Genomic DNA, 17,491 nt, shown 5'->3' on the forward strand with positions numbered 1-17,491 from the left:
TTGAAATTTAGCTCACTGGGTCGGGTATAAATCTGTTCATTTCAGGTATGAGTTCTTTGAGTTCTCAACATTTGGATCTAAGTAGGTATTTGATTTTTTTGTCCGGGTCAATTTTTTTTGTTCCGAATAATTCTAACTTTTTTATATTATAAATCTTAAATAATATACAATATGTATATAAAATATGTGAATCAAAAGATATAGCCGCGCATGCGCGCGGGTCATAATCTAGTGTTGTATATAACAAAAAACGTACCAGACACTATATAAACTAGTACCATGTCTCTCATATGCACAAAGCCTTCCTCTCTCTCAGTCTCACAAGACAATAATGACAAACGGCGGATCTGAGCGTCCTGTATCGCTGAGAAAGCAAGACACTAATACCTTCTCACACAAGATACCGTCGACCAAACAACGCTTCTCCTCGCCGGCATCAGCTTGTCCTTCTTTTAGAATCTATTACTACGATGGAGCTGCCGGTTCCATCCCTTTCGACTGGGAATCTCATCCTGGTACTCCCAAACATCCCTCCTCCGAGCTGCCTCCGTCACTTCCTCTCACCCCTCCGCCGTCTCATTTCTCCTTCTCCAGCGACCAAATATTCCGCCGTGGTTCGAAAAAACCCATCAAGAAAATCCTCGCACTAATCCCCGCAAGGCTCTTCTGGCTATCATCAGGTGGTCATAACAATAAAGTCAAGAAAATGTCCGCTTCGTCACAGTCTCTGTCGGAGAGGGTGCTGATCGATGATAACGAGTACCATTTGTTCAAGTTTCAGACAAAAGGGAAGGTCGTAAAAAGATTTTCATCCTTCGACTCTTCTATTGATCACTACCCCACCATTCGCAGATCACAATCCACCTCTTGCTTCGGAATCCGCATCTGGTAAAATTCATCATTCAATGGAAAATAAAACTTTGGACCTTTTTATAAATGCGTGTTTCTTTCTTAATATAATATGTTTTGTAATCCATCGTGTTGTATTCAATCAACCATGTCGGTAATAATATTAGATAAAGCACCAAATAGTATCATGCTCTTTTTTTCTCATTTTGTTATGTAATATTTTTGTTTTTTGTTTGTAGTAAGAGAATGAACAGTTCGTATTTGATCAGAAGCTTAAAAAGTAGCATTTCGTTGGGTCCGTTTAATGCATTGATTGGAATTTTGATGATATTTTGCTTTGTTGAGTGTAATCTTTACATGATTCCGTGTTATTGTGAGTTTGGCAGTCTTTGTGTGAAATTTAAGCTGTCTTCCAAGCAAAGCCTAACATGCAATGTGATTTGGTGTTTTTTTCTTTTTCCGTTGATTTGTTCTTCTTTCGAATTACATTGGCCGTATCTATAAACTAATAACGAAATCGCTGAATCATTCATTCATTTTTAAAGTAAAAGGTAGTTTGGTTTTGATGGTATCGAACAAATCAAGAAAATATCACTTAAAAGACCCAACATTATATATAAGATAATTTTAGTATATAAACGGATCAAACTGAATAATTAAAATAATTAATCAATAAAAGCATTAGTTGGTTAATTATGTATAATTATATCATACAATTGAAAATTGATCATATATAAACATTTATTTTTTAATATGATCTTGATATTTAAAACATTGTTTTGGGTAGTTTGTTAATTTGTTTTAATTTAAAAAAAAATGATTTTTTTCATCAAATTAAATAAAATAGTATAAGTTTTTGCTAACAAACTGAACTAGTTAATAAGAAGGAGAATTAGAAGTAGAGATGGCAATTGGGCTCTCCCGTCCCGTCCCGTCCCGAACCGCTGCGGGTTCGATTTCTGGCGGTACACGGCGGGCCTGTTCCGTGCGGGATGCGGTCCTCAAACTAGCTGCCCAATCCCGTACCGCAAAATATGCAGGCCTTCGCGGACCATCCCGCGGAACATCGAATATTACATTGCTTATTTCTACATGCACAAACAAACATAGACATAAATTGATTTTCATCTTGCACATGATCGAGTATACTCTTATAAGATCAATACATTAAGCTTATACAAAACAAATGTATTTATTATCATTTATGATGGCTTGAAAAAGCTCTACCAATGCAGATTAGAGGCGCTTGGGAGACCGGAAGCATCATCGACACTGAAACCACCATCAATGGAGTTCTATAGTGTCTAATCTCTCTCTCTCTCTCTCTCTCTCTCTCTCACTCTCTCTCTCTCTCTCATGTGAAAGCATAAATGGAGACTTAGGATTGCCGCAAAATCCCGCGGTTTAACCCATCCCGCTTTCGACCCGTCCCATTTTGAGCCCATCCCGCTTTGAACCTGTCCCGCTTTGAGCCCGTCCCGCGAGGCCCGCAATTTTACGGGCTTGTCAAATGGAGGCCCAATCCCGTTCCGCAGCAAGTCTTTATGGGCCAGGCCCGCGGTCCAGATCCTTGATTGCCATCCCTAATTAGAAGTCATCCGAAGTTGTGGTCGCTGCCATTGGATCGTGATCCTCACGTGGCAGTAGTGTGCGTAGTAAACTGATTTCCCTCCAACGAATTAATATGAGTCCCATGGGCCCCGATGAATTTTTTCTTTTGGTTGCCAACGGGCCCGATGGTTAAACTGTGTAAACATAGTGTGAAAATCAATAATATAGATTTTGTTTAATTGTTAGAAGTCTCCGGTAAATATTAACCCAGAAAACGATGCGAGCGTGGTAGTCGCCGATGCCTATCACGGATTGAGGATATGTAAGAGGAGACAGGAATTCACATTGAATAAAACAAGTGATAAAGAGATGCATCACAAGAGGCAAACGGGGAGGAAACAGATGCATCACGCATGAAAATCAACTCTGCAAACCCTTTCTTCTCGTTTCTTACATGCATGCTTACAGGTTGACACTTTTACCAATCGAGTTATAGTAGTGTATGTAAATAGTTCCCTTACTCTTCTGCTGTGAGTGCGTTTCTTACATCTGTTTTGAAATTTGAGTTTCTCTCACCATCTTTAAACGTCATATATTATATGATGTGATCTTAGTTTTTAAAGAGACTTTTGCTTTACAAACAAGCAAGAAGACAAAGATTTGCTGCGTCTGGTTTCAGAGCATTTAACCTCTTACTGGAGAATGGAAAACGCCTTGAATCAAGAGGGGTATGTTCATCTCTCTCTCGCTCATTTTATCTTCGATCAAAGAGTATGGATGCATGATGTTGTAAACCGGAATTGTAATCGTGCTTAGTTTTGGGTATTGTATGATTGACATGTTGTAAACAACCAATTTTCAATATTTTTGTTTTGGTATTGATTTTTACATGTTCGTTGGTGTTGGTTTATCAATCAAAACTGAGGAAATGATTTGGTGAAGGAGACGTTTCATTGTGTGGATTGTAAATTAACAGCCAAAGGAGGAAACTCAACCGAGCCAGGTATTATTTTTTTTTCTTTTATCTCCAATTTTGGATGATTTCCATCTATTTTTAGACGAAGAAAGAAGATAATAAACATATCTTTCTTTGTCTCCCTCTCTTTACAGTTTTTTTTGTTTGTTCATCTGAGTCTGAGAAAACCTCCTTTGACCTTCCTTGCCATTAATTTAAGCTTTCAACAAAGAGACAAATGCCATTCTGTATCACTACTACCAATAGTTCTTCTCATAATTAAGCTTTCTTTCATGCTTGTCTCTTCTCCTCTCCCTTCTTTGGCTTCTTTCGGCTGCAAGGCGTCCCCATGAATTGCTTTTTTTTTTTTAATTTCTATGCAGCTGTTCAACCCTGCTCTCCTCTCTTCTTCCACATGACCTAAGCAGACTCCTCCGCTTGCATTTCCAGACCATATTTCTTCTTCAAAAAAAAATAAAAAAAATAAAAGATATATTCTTGTTTGTTTGTTAATGTTTCTTGCTTGGTAATGGGGGTCTGTTGTAGCAAGGGAACAGGGATAACTGTGGAGAATGGCACGGATGATAGTAATGAACATAGAGATGATAGGGAGGCTGAGGTTAGAGACACAAATGATGGTGCCATTATAAGGTCTCGCGGCTCATCTAAACATGTCTCCATGGCAATCAAACAAGGGAAAAAGGGGATCAATCAAGACGACATGACAGTCTGGGAGGTAACTAGACTTTTTTCATTTTCAGGAGCTAACATTTGTAACCATTACCTGCTCTGTTCTCTGTCGATTTTTTTACATATTGTTTGAAGCTGTTTCCCTTATATAGCAATGATCAAAATTTAAAACATTTTTTTTTTCTTTTTTTTTCAGAACTTTGGTGGGGAAGAGGATATGATATTTTGCGGTGTATTTGACGGCCACGGCCCAATGGGTCACAAGATCTCTCGTCGCGTATGTGACAGTCTACCTTCAAGGGTCCATTCGAGAATCAAATCTTCAAAATCTGGCGGCAATGATATTGTTAGTCGTCAGGAGGAGGGACTCTTCCGTGAACTCGAGAAAGTTCTAGTTACATTCTTTAAGAGAATAGACAGCGAACTTGGTCTTGACTCTCCTTATGATAGTTTTTGCAGCGGCACAACTGCTGTTACCGTCCTTAAACAAGTAAATTCTCTTTGAGCTAAATAAAAATGGCTTCTTCATATATATATATATATATATGTAGTAACAGTACACTTCATTTAAAAAAGGTTGTTTTGTTCGTCAAAACATTTGGTAGGGTGACTGCTTGGTGATCGCCAACTTGGGAGATTCACGAGCCCTTCTTGGCACCCGTGGAGGCAAGAACAGTCTCAAAGCTGTCCAACTCACGGTTGATCTGAAACCCTGTGTTCAACGTCAGTATCTTATCCTTCCCTTTAAACTCTAATAGACTAAATAATACCCTCCTACGTACAGAGAGTATGAGGTGGACATATAAAGAGAAGATGTTTGCCTTGCTTTAAGTTATCCGTATTTTTTAAATAAAATTAAAAAAAAAACAGGCGAAGCAGAGAGAATAGTATCATGCAAAGGAAGGGTGTTTGCTATGGAAGAGGAACCTGATGTATACAGAGTGTGGATGCCTGATGATGATTGCCCTGGACTTGCAATGTCTAGGGCTTTTGGTGATTTCTGCCTCAAAGACTATGGACTTCTCTGCATCCCTGAGGTCTTTTGCAGAAAAGTCAGTAGAGATGACGAGTTTGTGGTTCTAGCCACCGATGGGGTACGAGTTTTCAGTCTTCTCGAATGGAAACATAATCTCTTAGAAAAGGATACATATATAAATGCATGTGTGTGTTTGATGAACAGATTTGGGATGTGCTGTCAAACGAAGAAGTGGTGAAAATTGTGGGTGCATGTAAGGACCGGTCAATAGCAGCAGAGACGCTGGTTCAGAGGGCCGCTCGGACATGGAGAACGAAGTTTCCAGCTTCTAAAGCTGATGACTGCGCCGTAGTGGTGCTTTACCTGAACCACCGGCCATACCCAAGAGAAGGAAACGTGAGCCGAGCGGTATCGACTCTTTCTTGGAGATCAGGTAAGAGCAATAACGAGTGCCATTGAGTCTACCGCCAAAAGGGGGGGGGGTTGTTCATAGTAGTAGGATCATTGTTGGTATCACTTACTTATTGTTTTGGGTAAAAAAAATACAAAACGTTGAGTGTGTTGTCGATGCTAGTCAACATTGAAGCTTTTATTTGTGTATAAAATAACTTTAGTTTTCTATGCTTGTTTGATGAAGCAACTGGAAAAAGAAGTAGACAATACAATGGACTCATTTTATTTAATATTTAAAGGGTGTGATTTTTTTGGATAATAGTGAATCTTGTTTTCATGAAAGTCTTTACTAGGCTATACAAGGCTCAGGCATGTGGAATAGTTGTTGGTATGGAGCAGCCCAAACTTTAAAGTTTTGGTGGTTCGTGGTTGTGTGTAATTTTGTTATTCTATTTGAAAGCTTATGTTTGCATAAAAAAAAAATAGAAGGAGGAAGATGCATCTAATTGTTCAACTGTTTCATAGAAACAGTACAGCTGACAACGGTTCACACTTACCCATGGTAAAAGAAGATGAAAAAAGTTTGAATGAAATGAGTTGACAGGACATGCTTTTTAATATAAGGGATTTATTATAATATACAAATTTTTGATATGAGTAATTGTTATATTTTCGCAAGAATAGTTTTAAGGGAAGTTAAGAAAAAGTTAAAACGTTAATATTTGGAAAGAAATTTCTTTCGCTAGGCGACTCTCGAAACTTTTCTAGGAGAATTTCAATCTTCAATCTGTTGATTAATTCCTTGCAAAAGTTCATGGATTCCAGCATGCAAACAAATGCATCTGCAAGAATAGTTTTAAGGGAAGTTAAGAAAAAGTTAAAACGTTAATATTTGGAAAGAAATTTCTTTCGCTAGGCGACTCTCGGAACTTCTCTAGGAGAATTTCAATCTTCAATCTGTTGATTAATTCCTTGCAAAAGTTCATGGATTCCAGCATGCAAACAAATGCATCTACAAGACAATAGTTGAAATTTCTAAATCAATGGGTTTCAAGTTTAAACATGTACCTCGTTCTTTAATCTCATGTGTTGATGTAATAGCCAAGACAGCTAGAGTAAAGAGATCAAACTATGTAAAAACTTGGTGTTTATAATAAGAAAAAGGGTTGACAAAAAAAAAAGAAAAAGTTAAAACAATTTGGGTAAACGAAGGAAAAAAAGAAGAAAATATGGGGGTTGGTTGGTAAATGCAACAAATAAGTACAAAGTAGGAGAGAGCACTCACTAACTCAATTTTCGTCGTTTGGGGCTTATAGTAATGGCGCTCCATCTTTAGCGCACTCTCCGACACGACACGAGACAAGACGAGACATTGGATTTTCTTCAGTTCTAAACGCGCCTCTGCAAGTAAGTAAGACGCTAAAGTCGAATGCCATTGTTTGTTTCCGGCTGCATTGCATTTAGGTTGTTACAGAGTATTGCATTTAGCAGCATTAGGTTAGGGCTTTTTTCTTTCTCCCATAACAAAAAAAAAATTGCCAATGCGAGGACTTGATTTTTGCCTTGTTTTGTTTTGTGTTCTCTTCATCTGATCTGATTCTGAGTGTATTTTTTTTTGTTTTTGCACACCATGTGTTTGCAGATTTTCCTCTCTCCTGAGACAGTGACTATATATAGCAGCCTAGCTTCTCAAGGATGGCTCAATCGAGGGCTAACCATAGAAACCTTACGAAAACACAACTAGGTGGTGTCGTTTTTGGCTGCACCAAGCATACCATCAACGAATGCCTCTCCAAACACTTATTTGGTCACTCACTCTCTATTCTCTTCTCTTCAATTGAATTGATTCCTTCCTGAATACCACTACTACTCTTTCTATCTAATCTAATCTAATCTAATTTTTGATTCCTATAACAACAGGTCTGCCTTACAACCACTTTTCATACGTCCAGAACATTGATACTGCCCTCCCCTTGTTCCTTTTCAACTACTCTGATCGTAAACTTCATGGCCTTTTCGAGGCTGCTGGTCCTGGTCATCTCAATATTGATCCTTATGCCTGGACCTCTAATGGTTCCGACCGAACTTCTTTTCCTGCTCAGGTTCAAATCAGTGCTCGCTTACAGTGTGAACCCCTTTCTGAACAAATATTCAAACCTGCCATTCAAGATAATTACTACTCTTCTCACCATTTCTGGTTCGAGCTTGATCATTTACAGACTAATAAGTTGATCTGTCTCCTCTCTTCCTTTCCTCTCAAACCTAACCCCCCACCCCTCCTCACTAGACAGCTTTTTCACTTTCCTCCATCACCTCATCCTCATATTAGAGTCAACATGGACCAGCCTTCCAATAGCGAGCCAATCGATACCTTAGAGGTGGAGGTGGAGGTGGAGGCCTCACCTGCTCCTCAGGATTGTCTTCTCGAGGAACTCAAGGATCTCGCCCTTACTCATCCACACAATAGTCTGATGCTAACCGTTGACCAACCAAACGTTCCCACGACAGATAGAGACGAGGAAACATGTAAAATAGCGGGGAAAGGAGATGGCGGTTCATCCCCGCGTCAACATACAATAATCCAGGTACTTTGACATATGCTTGCTACTTATCCGCACCAGTTTAACAAATATATATATGTGTGTGTAAAAGTCTGCTAGAGTCAACCAACACTTCCCTTTATTTCTTAATCCAACACGTGAGAAACCAGAATCCTTCTAGATAACCCCCAACTCTCACGTGTGTGTACTGTGTCCCCATTATCAGCGGTGTAGAAATGCTCCAAGTCAAACTTGTTAGTTACATTTTATCAAGCGCTCTCACAAGATTATCATTTCTTTTGCCAGTTGATGCAAGAGGTGAAGGAACTCAAGGCATACGGGATTGAAAATTCAACCAAGATATGCTACTTGGAAGAGAAACTGGTAAAAAGATTTTTGCTACAAATTGATTTTCAGTCTGTAGAAACCATATGAGACTTTTCTTCTTTTGGTATTACTATTACAGGGTGAAGCACACACTGAAATCCATAGACTGAGAGAGCGTTGCAACATGCTGGAGTCCAAAATCGCTACTAGTAGTGATACTAGGGAGATCCATTTACCAGATGATTCAAACTTAGATTCAACTGAGGCAGCAATTCTTCTGTTGGGCGGATTTGATGGTTACTCTGAATCAGGATTGTCATCAGTCCAATCATATTTTCCGTCTAGGAATGTTGTCAAGGCTCATAGTTCAATGACCTCTATCCGTTCGAATGCTTCAGTCGCAAAATTGGATGGTAAAGTTTACGTCTTTGGAGGGGATGAAGGTGGCAATGGTTGGACGAACACAGGTAGGTCCTCTCTTATTGATATCACGCACTTCACTTTACTTTGTTTTTTTTTTTTTAACTCTCTCCTCCCTAATAATTAAGATTAAAAAAAAGGCTGACCTTTGATTTATGCTTTGCCTCTTCTTTCTTATGTTGAAGTTGAATCATATAACGAGACGGATGGTGGGTGGAGCTTGTGCTCTCCCTTGAACGACAGAAAAGGAAATTTAGGTGGAGCCACATTGGATGGCAAAATATTTGCAATCGGAGGCGGGAACGTTGAGGTAGTTTTTTCAGATGTTGAGATGCTTGATCCTGATATAGGGAGGTGGATCAGAACTAGGTCAATGGAGCACAAGGTAAACAACAACCTGCTTACTTCTCTCTATTTCGCTGACTTGTAGTACCATTCAAGTAATGAGTCTCAGTTATCACTGTTGTGTGATCTCAGAGATTTGCAGTTGCCGCCACCGAGCATAACGGTTCCATATATGCTGTTGGTGGTTTTGATGGGAAGGAGTACCTCAAGTAAGAACATTTTAGCCTTCTCTTTATCTTAGCGCTGCTGAAATGTGAAACTAACAAGAAGGAGTTTACTGGAAACTCTCTCTCTCTCTGTCTCTCTACTTGTAACAGCACAGCTGAAAGGTTTGATCCTAGAGAGCACTCGTGGATGAGAATTGCATCGATGAAGTCAAGAAGAGGCTGCCATTCTCTTGCTGTTTTGAACGAGAAACTGTAAGTTTCCTCTCACCATCGTTTTTTCTCTTAGGAACGAGCACACAAGGAAAATGAGATGATCTGCTAAACAATATACAGTAGGTTCTACTGAAAGTTAGTAAGTTTTTGAAAGATGGAACAGTTTAACAAAATCACTCACTAGATATAATCAGAATAAATATTGTTCATGTGAGTTTCTTTTAGACCCATTATTTTATGACCATATTTCAGTTACATATTTTGCAAAGGGTAAAACCTTGAGATAGTTTAAGAAGATTAAAAAAAAAAAGAGTTGGTAAAAGATGACAAAAGCTTGTGCAGATATGCGATAGGTGGGTATGATGGATCGACAATGGTATCGAGTGTGGAGATATATGAGCCACGGAGAGGGACATGGATAGAGGGAGAAGCAATGAAGGAGGCAAGAGGATATTCAGCAGCGGCAGTGGTGAAAGACTGCATATATGTGATCGGAGGATACAAGGGGGAAGGAGTAGACATCTTAGACACTGTATTGTTACTTTCTCAACTTTAAACACACAAAGCACATCACCATTTACAACATAATATTAAAAAAAATCTTGATGGTGTGTATATTTGATTACAGGTTGAGTGTTTCAAGGATGGCAAAGGGTGGGAAAAGGTGCCGTGTTCATCCATGGGGAGGCGTGGCTTTCTATCTGCTGTGGCTTTGTAAAGGGAAAAAGCCTTTCTCTTTTTTTTTTTTTGGATCTATGGCAAAGTCATTACTCATGAGATGAGATGAGAGCCACTGATAGGAACTCTCTAGGAGTTGGGAAACATTTAGACGTTGGGGGAAGAGTGTTTTTGGATGCAAAATGGACTTTGCTATAATGATGGTTTTGTAAATTTCAGTTGGAAAAGTGTCTGGAACACAAGATTATAAATATCATTGAAACTCAAACAAATAAAAAAGAAAAAGAAAAGTAGAAAATGATATAACAGAGAGTGGAGTCGTAAAAGTTGGGCCGAAGCAAACAGAAATAACGTGTAGATTGTCAAATAGAAAGTAGCCATATAGTTATTCGCTAGGTTTAGCTCCTCTGAATCCCATCTCAAAACGTGTAGATTGTATAAGCCATCTTGATATGTCATTCCTACATTTCATTTCTCTTCTTGCAGGGATCCTTCTTTGGTTGGAACCTGGCGACTTTGTAGTTCCATGATCGACGCTGACTGCCATGCAACCGTTATGTAAGGTGTGTGGCTTCTTCTTTCATCTATTAACTTTGATCTATTTCCCTTTTATCTTAATGTTTGGATTGAGAGAATAACATTGAATGCTACTGCTTTACTTTAGAGCAATCCTTTCTACTGCCGTTGTGTATTTGTCAAATATATAAATGATTAATGTTTTAATTTAGGTTTACTTAATTCAGGATTCTGATTAATGTTTTAAAATGGGTTATTATTGTCATGTTGTTTTATATATATCCAAAATTCAAACTGAAAATTCTGTAGGTACAAAAAGAATATAAATTAACGACCATATCATGAATAATAATAATAGTATATAGTTAACTGCGATTTGATCGTTAATTTGTTTGGTACAAAACCAATAGTGGGATTCAGCCAATGTCCACATTCAAGAAGTGCTCTCATAAAAATACACAGGTTCTTATATATATAAATATAAGAGCAAGAAGAATCCGATAAAGAGAAGAAAATATTACTGACTGATCAGGATATATGGAGTAATTTAAAATTTATCGGCTCGGACGCCATCTCTTAGAACCTCATAAGCATCTCGGTTTCTGCTCTTCTTCACACCTGCAGTGAAAGAGACCTTTGATGAATCTGCAGAGATGCTTGTGACTTTGACCCATATCATCACTTTTGTCTTCATCCCTTCCAAGTCAGCCAGCTTTCCTTTCTCGAGACGTCCCGTTACTGTCGTGTTGAATTTTAAGACAGATGAGTCTTTGTAACCAACTTCGCAGACTGATGGGATCAGCACCGTCAGTTTCTTTGTCTCTTCATCGAACTCGTAGTTTGTAGCATCGCGTGGGAAGATGCCAACCGGCAAATCATATTCTTTTAGCAACTCAGGCAACGGCTTCTGCATTGTTCCTGTATATCGATCGATATAACCATAAGTTTTTACGTGTTATCATCAAATATCTTACCTTTTTTCTTGTAATCTGTGTGGTGTTCATCAAAATATATAATGGAAAATTGTATTTCAAGATATATAACCTTTGAATTTGTTGACCAACCATTTTGTTCCTCCTTCGATGCTCGTTGATAGCGACTGGCAAAAAAAATCAAAACAAGAATATGCCCAAGGAAGAATGAGAATTAGTTGCGTTATCGTAAATTCAATATGGCAATAACGAGAATCACACCATTTCTTCTTCAAAAAAAAAAAGAAGAAGAGAATCACACCATCTATAGACATCTAATAAAATTAAGACAAATTGTAACGAGAAAATGAGAATCACACAACATCACATGCATTTCGAAATCTCCCACGTGATATTGCTGGCTAGTAAGTAATGTCACAAATGACTGCAAAATTAAGGTAAATTTTCCATACGAAATATATATACATGTATGCAGAGATCATGCATGATTGGTATAGAGAAAATTAAAAGAAACTATTAGTAAGGTGATTATCAAAATCGATTAAGATGAAACTTTTGATTATGAGACAAATAATATTCTGTTGATTGCATTGGTAATTATAATTGTGGGAGGGAGGGGGTACGTACGGTGACATCCTTGCCGACAGAGTCAAACTGCTTGTTCGCCTTCTGACCTAACCAGTAGGATCCAACCTTGTTGAACATCTGATCCATTAATTCTTGATTGCACAAAGATTTCTTTAGGAAATCCAAAAATTTGAAGGCAAAAGCAAATAAGACTTTTTCTAAATTTTATAGACAAGAAAAGAAACGAAAGAAAGCTTCTTTATTATTTTCCTTAATTATAGGAAGGAACCAACAAGGATGTTGGGTCCCCACGGTTGGACTCGTTTTTGAGCAAACTATTTCAGAAAGCCAATATATATATATAACATGTGGTAATTAATCATCTATCGATTACCACTCTTTCCTTCCTTGCTTGAGACTGTATATCAATCAGATTGTCAACAATTAATGTCAATAGTTGGAGATATGGGAGTCAGAGTGCTTCAAAATTGGACGATGATATTAGAAGCCATGGCAATTCCCAACTCCGTTGCAAATAAGTATTGGGCATAAAAGTTTGACACCCATTATTGGATTTAATGGGAGGTCTTGAGAGAAGGGATACAACGGAATCCAAGTAGTGATTGATTTCTCTTCTCCCATGGCGTATCTATTATCACTTCCAAGATTTTTGAATACTGAAATTGGAGACTGATTTATATAAATTGTTTCCCGGTGGTGGGCCGGTGGCATTACTATAAACAATAAGGTCCCCACAAGGTAGACCAGTCAAATTAGTGGGCTCAGTTGGGCCTTCTCCAACACTTTGAGCATCTCGTTAGCATGATTAATTACTTCCAAAGTGGATTTTATATTTGATTATTTGTATATGCTTTGTGGCCTTGATGAATACCCAAATAATAATAATGTAACAAAAGGAATCCTTTTATAAAAAATATTAATTGTAATAATATACACAGATAATTCGAAATAAAATATGATAAATACAAAAAGGAGTCAAACATAGTTCAGTTACCTACAAAAGCATTAACCATATATCAATATATATATATATATATATATAATCTATTCTGAAAAACGGTTTATTTAGTAAAGTCTTACTTTTCTTAGATCACAAGGATTTTCTCTTGAAACTTAACATTTATCAACAATTGGACGTAGATTCTTTAGGTTGATTGGTATTTTGTTCATTTTTCTGTTGACTATATATATATTGTGTATAGGGGGACAACAAGAACCAAGTAGTGCACTCATTTACACCCTCGAACTTCGATCTTAAGCGCCTAGGGTATTACATGATTTATTAGTAAACATAACAAACCTTTCTGTCAATGTATGATAAGTTGTAATGGTTTCGGCTGCAACTGAGAAAGTGCAAAACAAAATGAATGGCATACTATTAATCGTACAAAACAGAAGTAATGCTGATAGATGAAGACACTAAGATAAATAATTGAGGGGGAAAAACGGCAAAGCGTACCTGAAGGTGAATTACAGACAAAGAAGCAGACAGCAATGACAATATAACACAAAAGAAGAACCAAGCCTTTCATATAGTTCGAAGTCCCATCCTATCAATCATAGAATGTATTCAATCAAAACTTATACAAATCTTCGTTATTATATTTAATCACAGCCAAATTAACTGAAGAAAACGCACCTGCAATGTGAAAGAAGTGACGAGGATGGACAAGGCAAGACAAGCGGTCTCAAGGAGGTTGAAGTTAAGGTCCATTTCTATTCCCATTGCCCATGCCACTAACACGGTCACTGGTACCTAGTTTTATAATGAAAACTATTGTCAGCTACAATTTTTTAAATAATTAATTTGCACCAGACTGTCAAAATTATAATAGTAAAACTAGGGAGAGTTGCTTAACAAAAAGCTAATATAATAGTGGGTGGATCCGAAGAAAATTTTAAGCAACATCAATTCTGAAGCTTATTTAAACACCGATGTTCGCACTGTATGCGGGTTCTACTGACATGTGGTGATCCGCGATTGGTTCGTTTATTAATTTTTTTTTCTTAATCCGGAAAAAAATTTGCACCCCATTATAGAGTATCTGCGTTAATGATGTTCTAGTAGTTAATAATAATGTAGCCTCTACATAGTTGTATCGTGAAGTTCTTTTTTTTTGAATAAATGTAAAATTATATTCAAATAAAAAAAACCAGGTTACATCTAGTGCTACTGTTTATTTTTGTATCGTGAAGTTCAATTAGCTTACCACGAACAAAGCAATCTGTGTTGCAGACCCAAGCGCAATTCCCAGAGTTATATCCTGTACGTTTTAAGAGTATGTATCAACTTAATTTTTTTTTCGGAATCAATACAAGCAAATAGATCATATAACAGATTTGATGAATTGCTTGTGTTGTTATAAAATTAGAAAGAAGTAATAATATAACAACGTACGAGTTTGTTACGGAAGGCAAAGATGACAGCACCAGCATGCTCAGCTGCATTACCAACAATTGGTAACAATATTATTCCTATGAATGCCACCGATAATCCCCACGAGTCTGCTGCGTCCTATCCATTTCATATATAAGTCAAGTGTATTTAACAGTTAGTAAACGAAAATGCTGACAACGTTTGTAAAAAAAAAAAATTCAAAAAAAAAACATTTGTAAATAAAAAAAATCAAATGCCAATTAAAAGGGTTTGGCTCATATGCCTTATACGTATACTATTTTAGGTCTAAACTCAACATCTAGTTCTGTTTTATTATCACTCAGCAAAAATTTTGGCTATATAGATTTTTAAAAACACCTGAATGGTGGAAACAAGGTAGTCGGAGAGCAAAGCAACGAGTAGGGTCATTGTAATAAGCCAGAGAATCGCACTCCACATTCCAATCACGGCTTCTTCTTCTTCCTTGTCACTCACGTTATCGTCGTAAACATCATCTTCTTCTTCTTCCCTCTTTTTTTTTTAATAAATTTAAAACATTAGATATAAGGACAAGATAATAACAATTGTGAAGAGTTTTAGAGAGAGAAAGAGAGAGAGAGGGAAAGAACCTGAGGAGGAGGAGGTGGAGTGATACGAGAAGAGAAGAGGTGAAAGATGAGGAAAGCCAAGTAAGCAAAGAGCATCAGAAAGCTGCTTGCTCTTGACAAGACAAGAACATCTGATCCATCTTCGCTTCTTGTTGGATGAACTACTAAAACATTAGTAGCATTTGTTGCTGTTCCTCCAGCAGCCTCTGTTGCGAATCTTAACATCATTGGTAGTGTATGACATAATAGCGCCAGAAAAAGCAAGATGCAGTTCATTTCTCCTTGTCTCTGTTCTTAAAAACAAATAAAGAGATGAAGATTGGATTAAAACGTAAGTCACATTAAAAGAGTGTTCAGAAGTAAAAGATATAATTAAGTTAGGACTAACTCGGTCAAAAGATTGGTGTTTGCGGAGATTGGAGAGACCACCAAAGAAGAGAGAAGTGCCCAAGACCAAGAGAAGATTGGAGAGGATAGAGCCAAGAAGTGAGAGTTTTACAATCCTCATCTTCCTCTGTCCAACCGCAAGAATCGCTATTATCATCTCCGTCGCATTCCCACATGTCGCGTTCATTAATCCCCCGACTTCATTCATTCGTCCATCCAATTGTATATTAGTTTCATATTCCAATATATTCAAACTAAAATTTTAAAACTACACACAGACATATATATGTGGGGAAATAGTAATACCAAAAAAAAATGATCTCACCTGTTGGACCAGTATGGAAAGCAATTTGCCTGATAAAGAAGAAGAGAAACAATTTATATATATATATATATTTTTTTTTTTAAATTGAATTTGGGAACTCAAAAACAAAAAAAAGAATTTGGGAACTCAAAAATTTCATGAAAAAGAGAGATTTAGATAGCAGTAAATATTTACTCTGTGAGAAAACTGATACGTTCAGCCAAAGGTATCAATCCAAGCAAGCTCAACGCAAACACCCACGCCTGTTTTATTTACACAAAGCAAACACATACTAATAGGGTATAAACTAAACTAATTGTATTAATTAGCTGGAAACCACGCAAGAAAAACTTCATATAGAAATATTATATATCTGTTGTTCAAAAAAAGAAAAAGAAAGTATATATGTATGTTTTAAAAAAAAAACATTGACGATGATATATGGAGAGGGAGATTGAGTAACTTACACGTGGATATCCATAGCGGTGAGCGACGACGGCAAGGGGAACGGCGGGAAAGAGAAGGAAGAGTTTTGTGCCAAGAAGAACTTCCTGAAGGTTCGTTAACATTCTCTTCATAAATTCCCAACGAACTCTCGATATCAGCTTCAGATCCGATCTCTTCCTCATCAACGACGTCGCCGATAGATTCTGTACCGTTCTCCGGTTACTCCTCGACAACTCCGCCGTCCGCCTCTCGCTTCCGCCGCCATTCTCTATGAGGGAGAGACTCGGCGATGATTCCGTACTAATCAAAGACATTTTCTTCGTTGACTCTCTTTCTTTCTTTCTCTCTATCTGTCTCTCTGCTAAAAACCTAACGTGAGTCTTTTACGCAAGTAGTTAGTTGTATCATCATGTGTGAACGTTTCCATTGTAATATACTTTATGTTTTTGACGTCTTTGTATATCCATTTTTCATCAGGTCAACGTTTTATGCCTAAAAGGAGGGCCGGCTTTTTAATCCCCTCCCAACATCTCCTGACCTGACGCCTCTACCTTTTGGAAAGAAGGTTTAGGAGTTATGTACGATTGTCGTCATATATCCTAGTTGTGTCAAATCTAACTTTCCACACGAGTTTGACGAGTCGTTGTTCTTCTACAATAACTACAAATCAAATCACATTAGTCTATTATCTGCGAAGCTCGCTCGAAATTTCCACAACTTTATTTTATTGTCTGTTTCAATAAGTAACGTGCTTTGAATATTTATATGCATTTGGTCCCAGCCAAAATATTACCATTTCTTATTCGATGGAAGACATATGAATTGTTTGACTTCCATTCATCTACGTTGCAGTTGAAAATTTCGCGATATTTATTTAATAATAAAACAAGAACCGTGAGTCCTATTAAACTTGTATAAAAGGAAGACTTGTGTGTACAGAGCAGCAGCAATATAAGAAAATGGTTCACATTAACGTCGTTCAGCGACAATCTTGTAACCGATGTAGTGGTTTACATGAACGTGTTCGGTGTTCCAAATATATAGACCAACTGTCTTTTACAAGAACAGAAGTGTAGGGTACAAAACAAAAAACAACTGGCTAATCCGACTGAATAATTAAAAAAAAAAAGATACAGAATGAAGGAAATGGGGGAAGAAGAGTGATATTTTACATTCTCAAGTGAAACAAAGTCAAATATCATCAGAAACAGAAGCATTTTTTTTTGGG

At 37.4% G+C, this 17,491-nt stretch overlaps 5 protein-coding genes across 11 annotated transcripts; 3 read left to right on the forward strand and 2 right to left on the reverse strand.

Moving 5' to 3' along the window:
* Positions 1-238: 238 nt before the first annotated feature.
* Positions 239-1,154, forward strand: LOC108816362 (uncharacterized). Its single transcript, XM_018588934.2, has one exon. It carries the CDS (start codon positions 332-334, stop codon positions 890-892), a length of 561 nt encoding a protein of 186 aa, XP_018444436.1. The 5' UTR covers positions 239-331; the 3' UTR covers positions 893-1,154.
* Positions 1,155-2,638: 1,484 nt separating this feature from the next.
* LOC108816027 (probable protein phosphatase 2C 65) lies at positions 2,639-5,756 on the forward strand. 5 transcript variants are annotated; one of them, XM_056990589.1, is made up of 8 exons: positions 2,639-2,868; positions 3,015-3,128; positions 3,343-3,403; positions 3,902-4,091; positions 4,242-4,535; positions 4,651-4,768; positions 4,916-5,139; positions 5,226-5,756. In XM_056990589.1, exons 4-8 carry the CDS (start codon positions 4,035-4,037, stop codon positions 5,478-5,480), a joined length of 948 nt encoding a protein of 315 aa, XP_056846569.1. In that variant the 5' UTR covers positions 2,639-2,868; positions 3,015-3,128; positions 3,343-3,403; positions 3,902-4,034; the 3' UTR covers positions 5,481-5,756. The 5 variants fall into 5 exon arrangements, with proteins under 5 accessions (XP_056846569.1, XP_056846571.1, XP_018444088.1 ...); XM_056990591.1 differs by having other exon boundaries at positions 3,913-4,091; XM_018588586.2 differs by having other exon boundaries at positions 3,015-3,403.
* Positions 5,757-6,669: 913 nt separating this feature from the next.
* LOC108814105 (uncharacterized) lies at positions 6,670-10,831 on the forward strand. 2 transcript variants are annotated; one of them, XM_018586599.2, is made up of 10 exons: positions 6,670-6,821; positions 7,057-7,221; positions 7,335-7,999; positions 8,261-8,338; positions 8,421-8,748; positions 8,887-9,086; positions 9,179-9,255; positions 9,364-9,465; positions 9,769-9,958; positions 10,055-10,831. In XM_018586599.2, exons 2-10 carry the CDS (start codon positions 7,110-7,112, stop codon positions 10,142-10,144), a joined length of 1,842 nt encoding a protein of 613 aa, XP_018442101.2. In that variant the 5' UTR covers positions 6,670-6,821; positions 7,057-7,109; the 3' UTR covers positions 10,145-10,831. The 2 variants fall into 2 exon arrangements, with proteins under 2 accessions (XP_018442101.2, XP_056847041.1); XM_056991061.1 differs by having other exon boundaries at positions 6,725-6,825.
* Positions 10,832-11,034: 203 nt separating this feature from the next.
* Positions 11,035-12,427, reverse strand: LOC108814107 (uncharacterized protein At5g01610-like). Its single transcript, XM_018586602.2, has 3 exons — positions 12,180-12,427; positions 11,665-11,719; positions 11,035-11,538 (listed from the first exon to the last, which is right to left on the reverse strand). Exons 1-3 carry the CDS (start codon positions 12,264-12,266, stop codon positions 11,168-11,170), a joined length of 513 nt encoding a protein of 170 aa, XP_018442104.1. The 5' UTR covers positions 12,267-12,427; the 3' UTR covers positions 11,035-11,167.
* A 595-nt stretch (positions 12,428-13,022) lies between these two features.
* On the reverse strand, positions 13,023-16,787 carry LOC108814106 (vacuolar cation/proton exchanger 4). Of its 2 annotated transcripts, XM_018586601.2 has the most exons (12): positions 16,284-16,787; positions 16,012-16,079; positions 15,838-15,866; positions 15,514-15,710; positions 15,147-15,413; positions 14,896-15,048; positions 14,539-14,655; positions 14,351-14,404; positions 13,780-13,896; positions 13,600-13,690; positions 13,441-13,483; positions 13,023-13,134 (listed from the first exon to the last, which is right to left on the reverse strand). In XM_018586601.2, exons 1-12 carry the CDS (start codon positions 16,575-16,577, stop codon positions 13,131-13,133), a joined length of 1,434 nt encoding a protein of 477 aa, XP_018442103.1. In that variant the 5' UTR covers positions 16,578-16,787; the 3' UTR covers positions 13,023-13,130. The 2 variants fall into 2 exon arrangements, with proteins under 2 accessions (XP_018442103.1, XP_018442102.1); XM_018586600.2 differs by lacking the exon at positions 13,023-13,134 and having other exon boundaries at positions 13,154-13,483.
* Between the last annotated feature and the right edge of the window lie 704 nt (positions 16,788-17,491).

Source organism: Raphanus sativus, chromosome 7 (genome assembly GCF_000801105.2).
Source record: "Raphanus sativus cultivar WK10039 chromosome 7, ASM80110v3, whole genome shotgun sequence".
NCBI lineage: Eukaryota > Viridiplantae > Streptophyta > Magnoliopsida > Brassicales > Brassicaceae > Raphanus > Raphanus sativus.

Bases quoted from the DNA above. Each gene is read 5' to 3' on its own strand.
- LOC108814106 (XM_018586600.2), bottom strand. From the start codon at position 16,577: ATGTCTTTGATTAGTACGGAATCATCGCCGAGTCTCTCCCTCATAGAG. The intron at 16,080-16,283 runs GTAAGTTACTCA...TAAATAAAACAG, and splicing joins ACCGCTATGGATATCCACGT to GCGTGGGTGTTTGCGTTGAG. The intron at 15,711-15,837 runs GTGAGATCATTT...GAATGAATGAAG, and splicing joins TTTCCATACTGGTCCAACAG to TCGGGGGATTAATGAACGCG.
- LOC108814107 (XM_018586602.2), bottom strand. From the start codon at position 12,266: ATGGATCAGATGTTCAACAAGGTTGGATCCTACTGGTTAGGTCAGAAG. The intron at 11,720-12,179 runs GTACGTACCCCC...TTTTTTTGCCAG, and splicing joins CTGTCGGCAAGGATGTCACC to TCGCTATCAACGAGCATCGA. The intron at 11,539-11,664 runs GTTATATATCTT...ATCGATATACAG, and splicing joins GTTGGTCAACAAATTCAAAG to GAACAATGCAGAAGCCGTTG.
- LOC108816362 (XM_018588934.2), top strand. From the start codon at position 332: ATGACAAACGGCGGATCTGAGCGTCCTGTATCGCTGAGAAAGCAAGAC.
- LOC108816027 (XM_018588585.2), top strand. From the start codon at position 3,885: ATGGGGGTCTGTTGTAGCAAGGGAACAGGGATAACTGTGGAGAATGGC. The intron at 4,092-4,241 runs GTAACTAGACTT...TTTTTTTTTCAG, and splicing joins ACGACATGACAGTCTGGGAG to AACTTTGGTGGGGAAGAGGA. The intron at 4,536-4,650 runs GTAAATTCTCTT...AACATTTGGTAG, and splicing joins CTGTTACCGTCCTTAAACAA to GGTGACTGCTTGGTGATCGC.
- LOC108814105 (XM_018586599.2), top strand. From the start codon at position 7,110: ATGGCTCAATCGAGGGCTAACCATAGAAACCTTACGAAAACACAACTA. The intron at 8,339-8,420 runs GTAAAAAGATTT...TTACTATTACAG, and splicing joins GCTACTTGGAAGAGAAACTG to GGTGAAGCACACACTGAAAT. The intron at 9,087-9,178 runs GTAAACAACAAC...GTGTGATCTCAG, and splicing joins CTAGGTCAATGGAGCACAAG to AGATTTGCAGTTGCCGCCAC.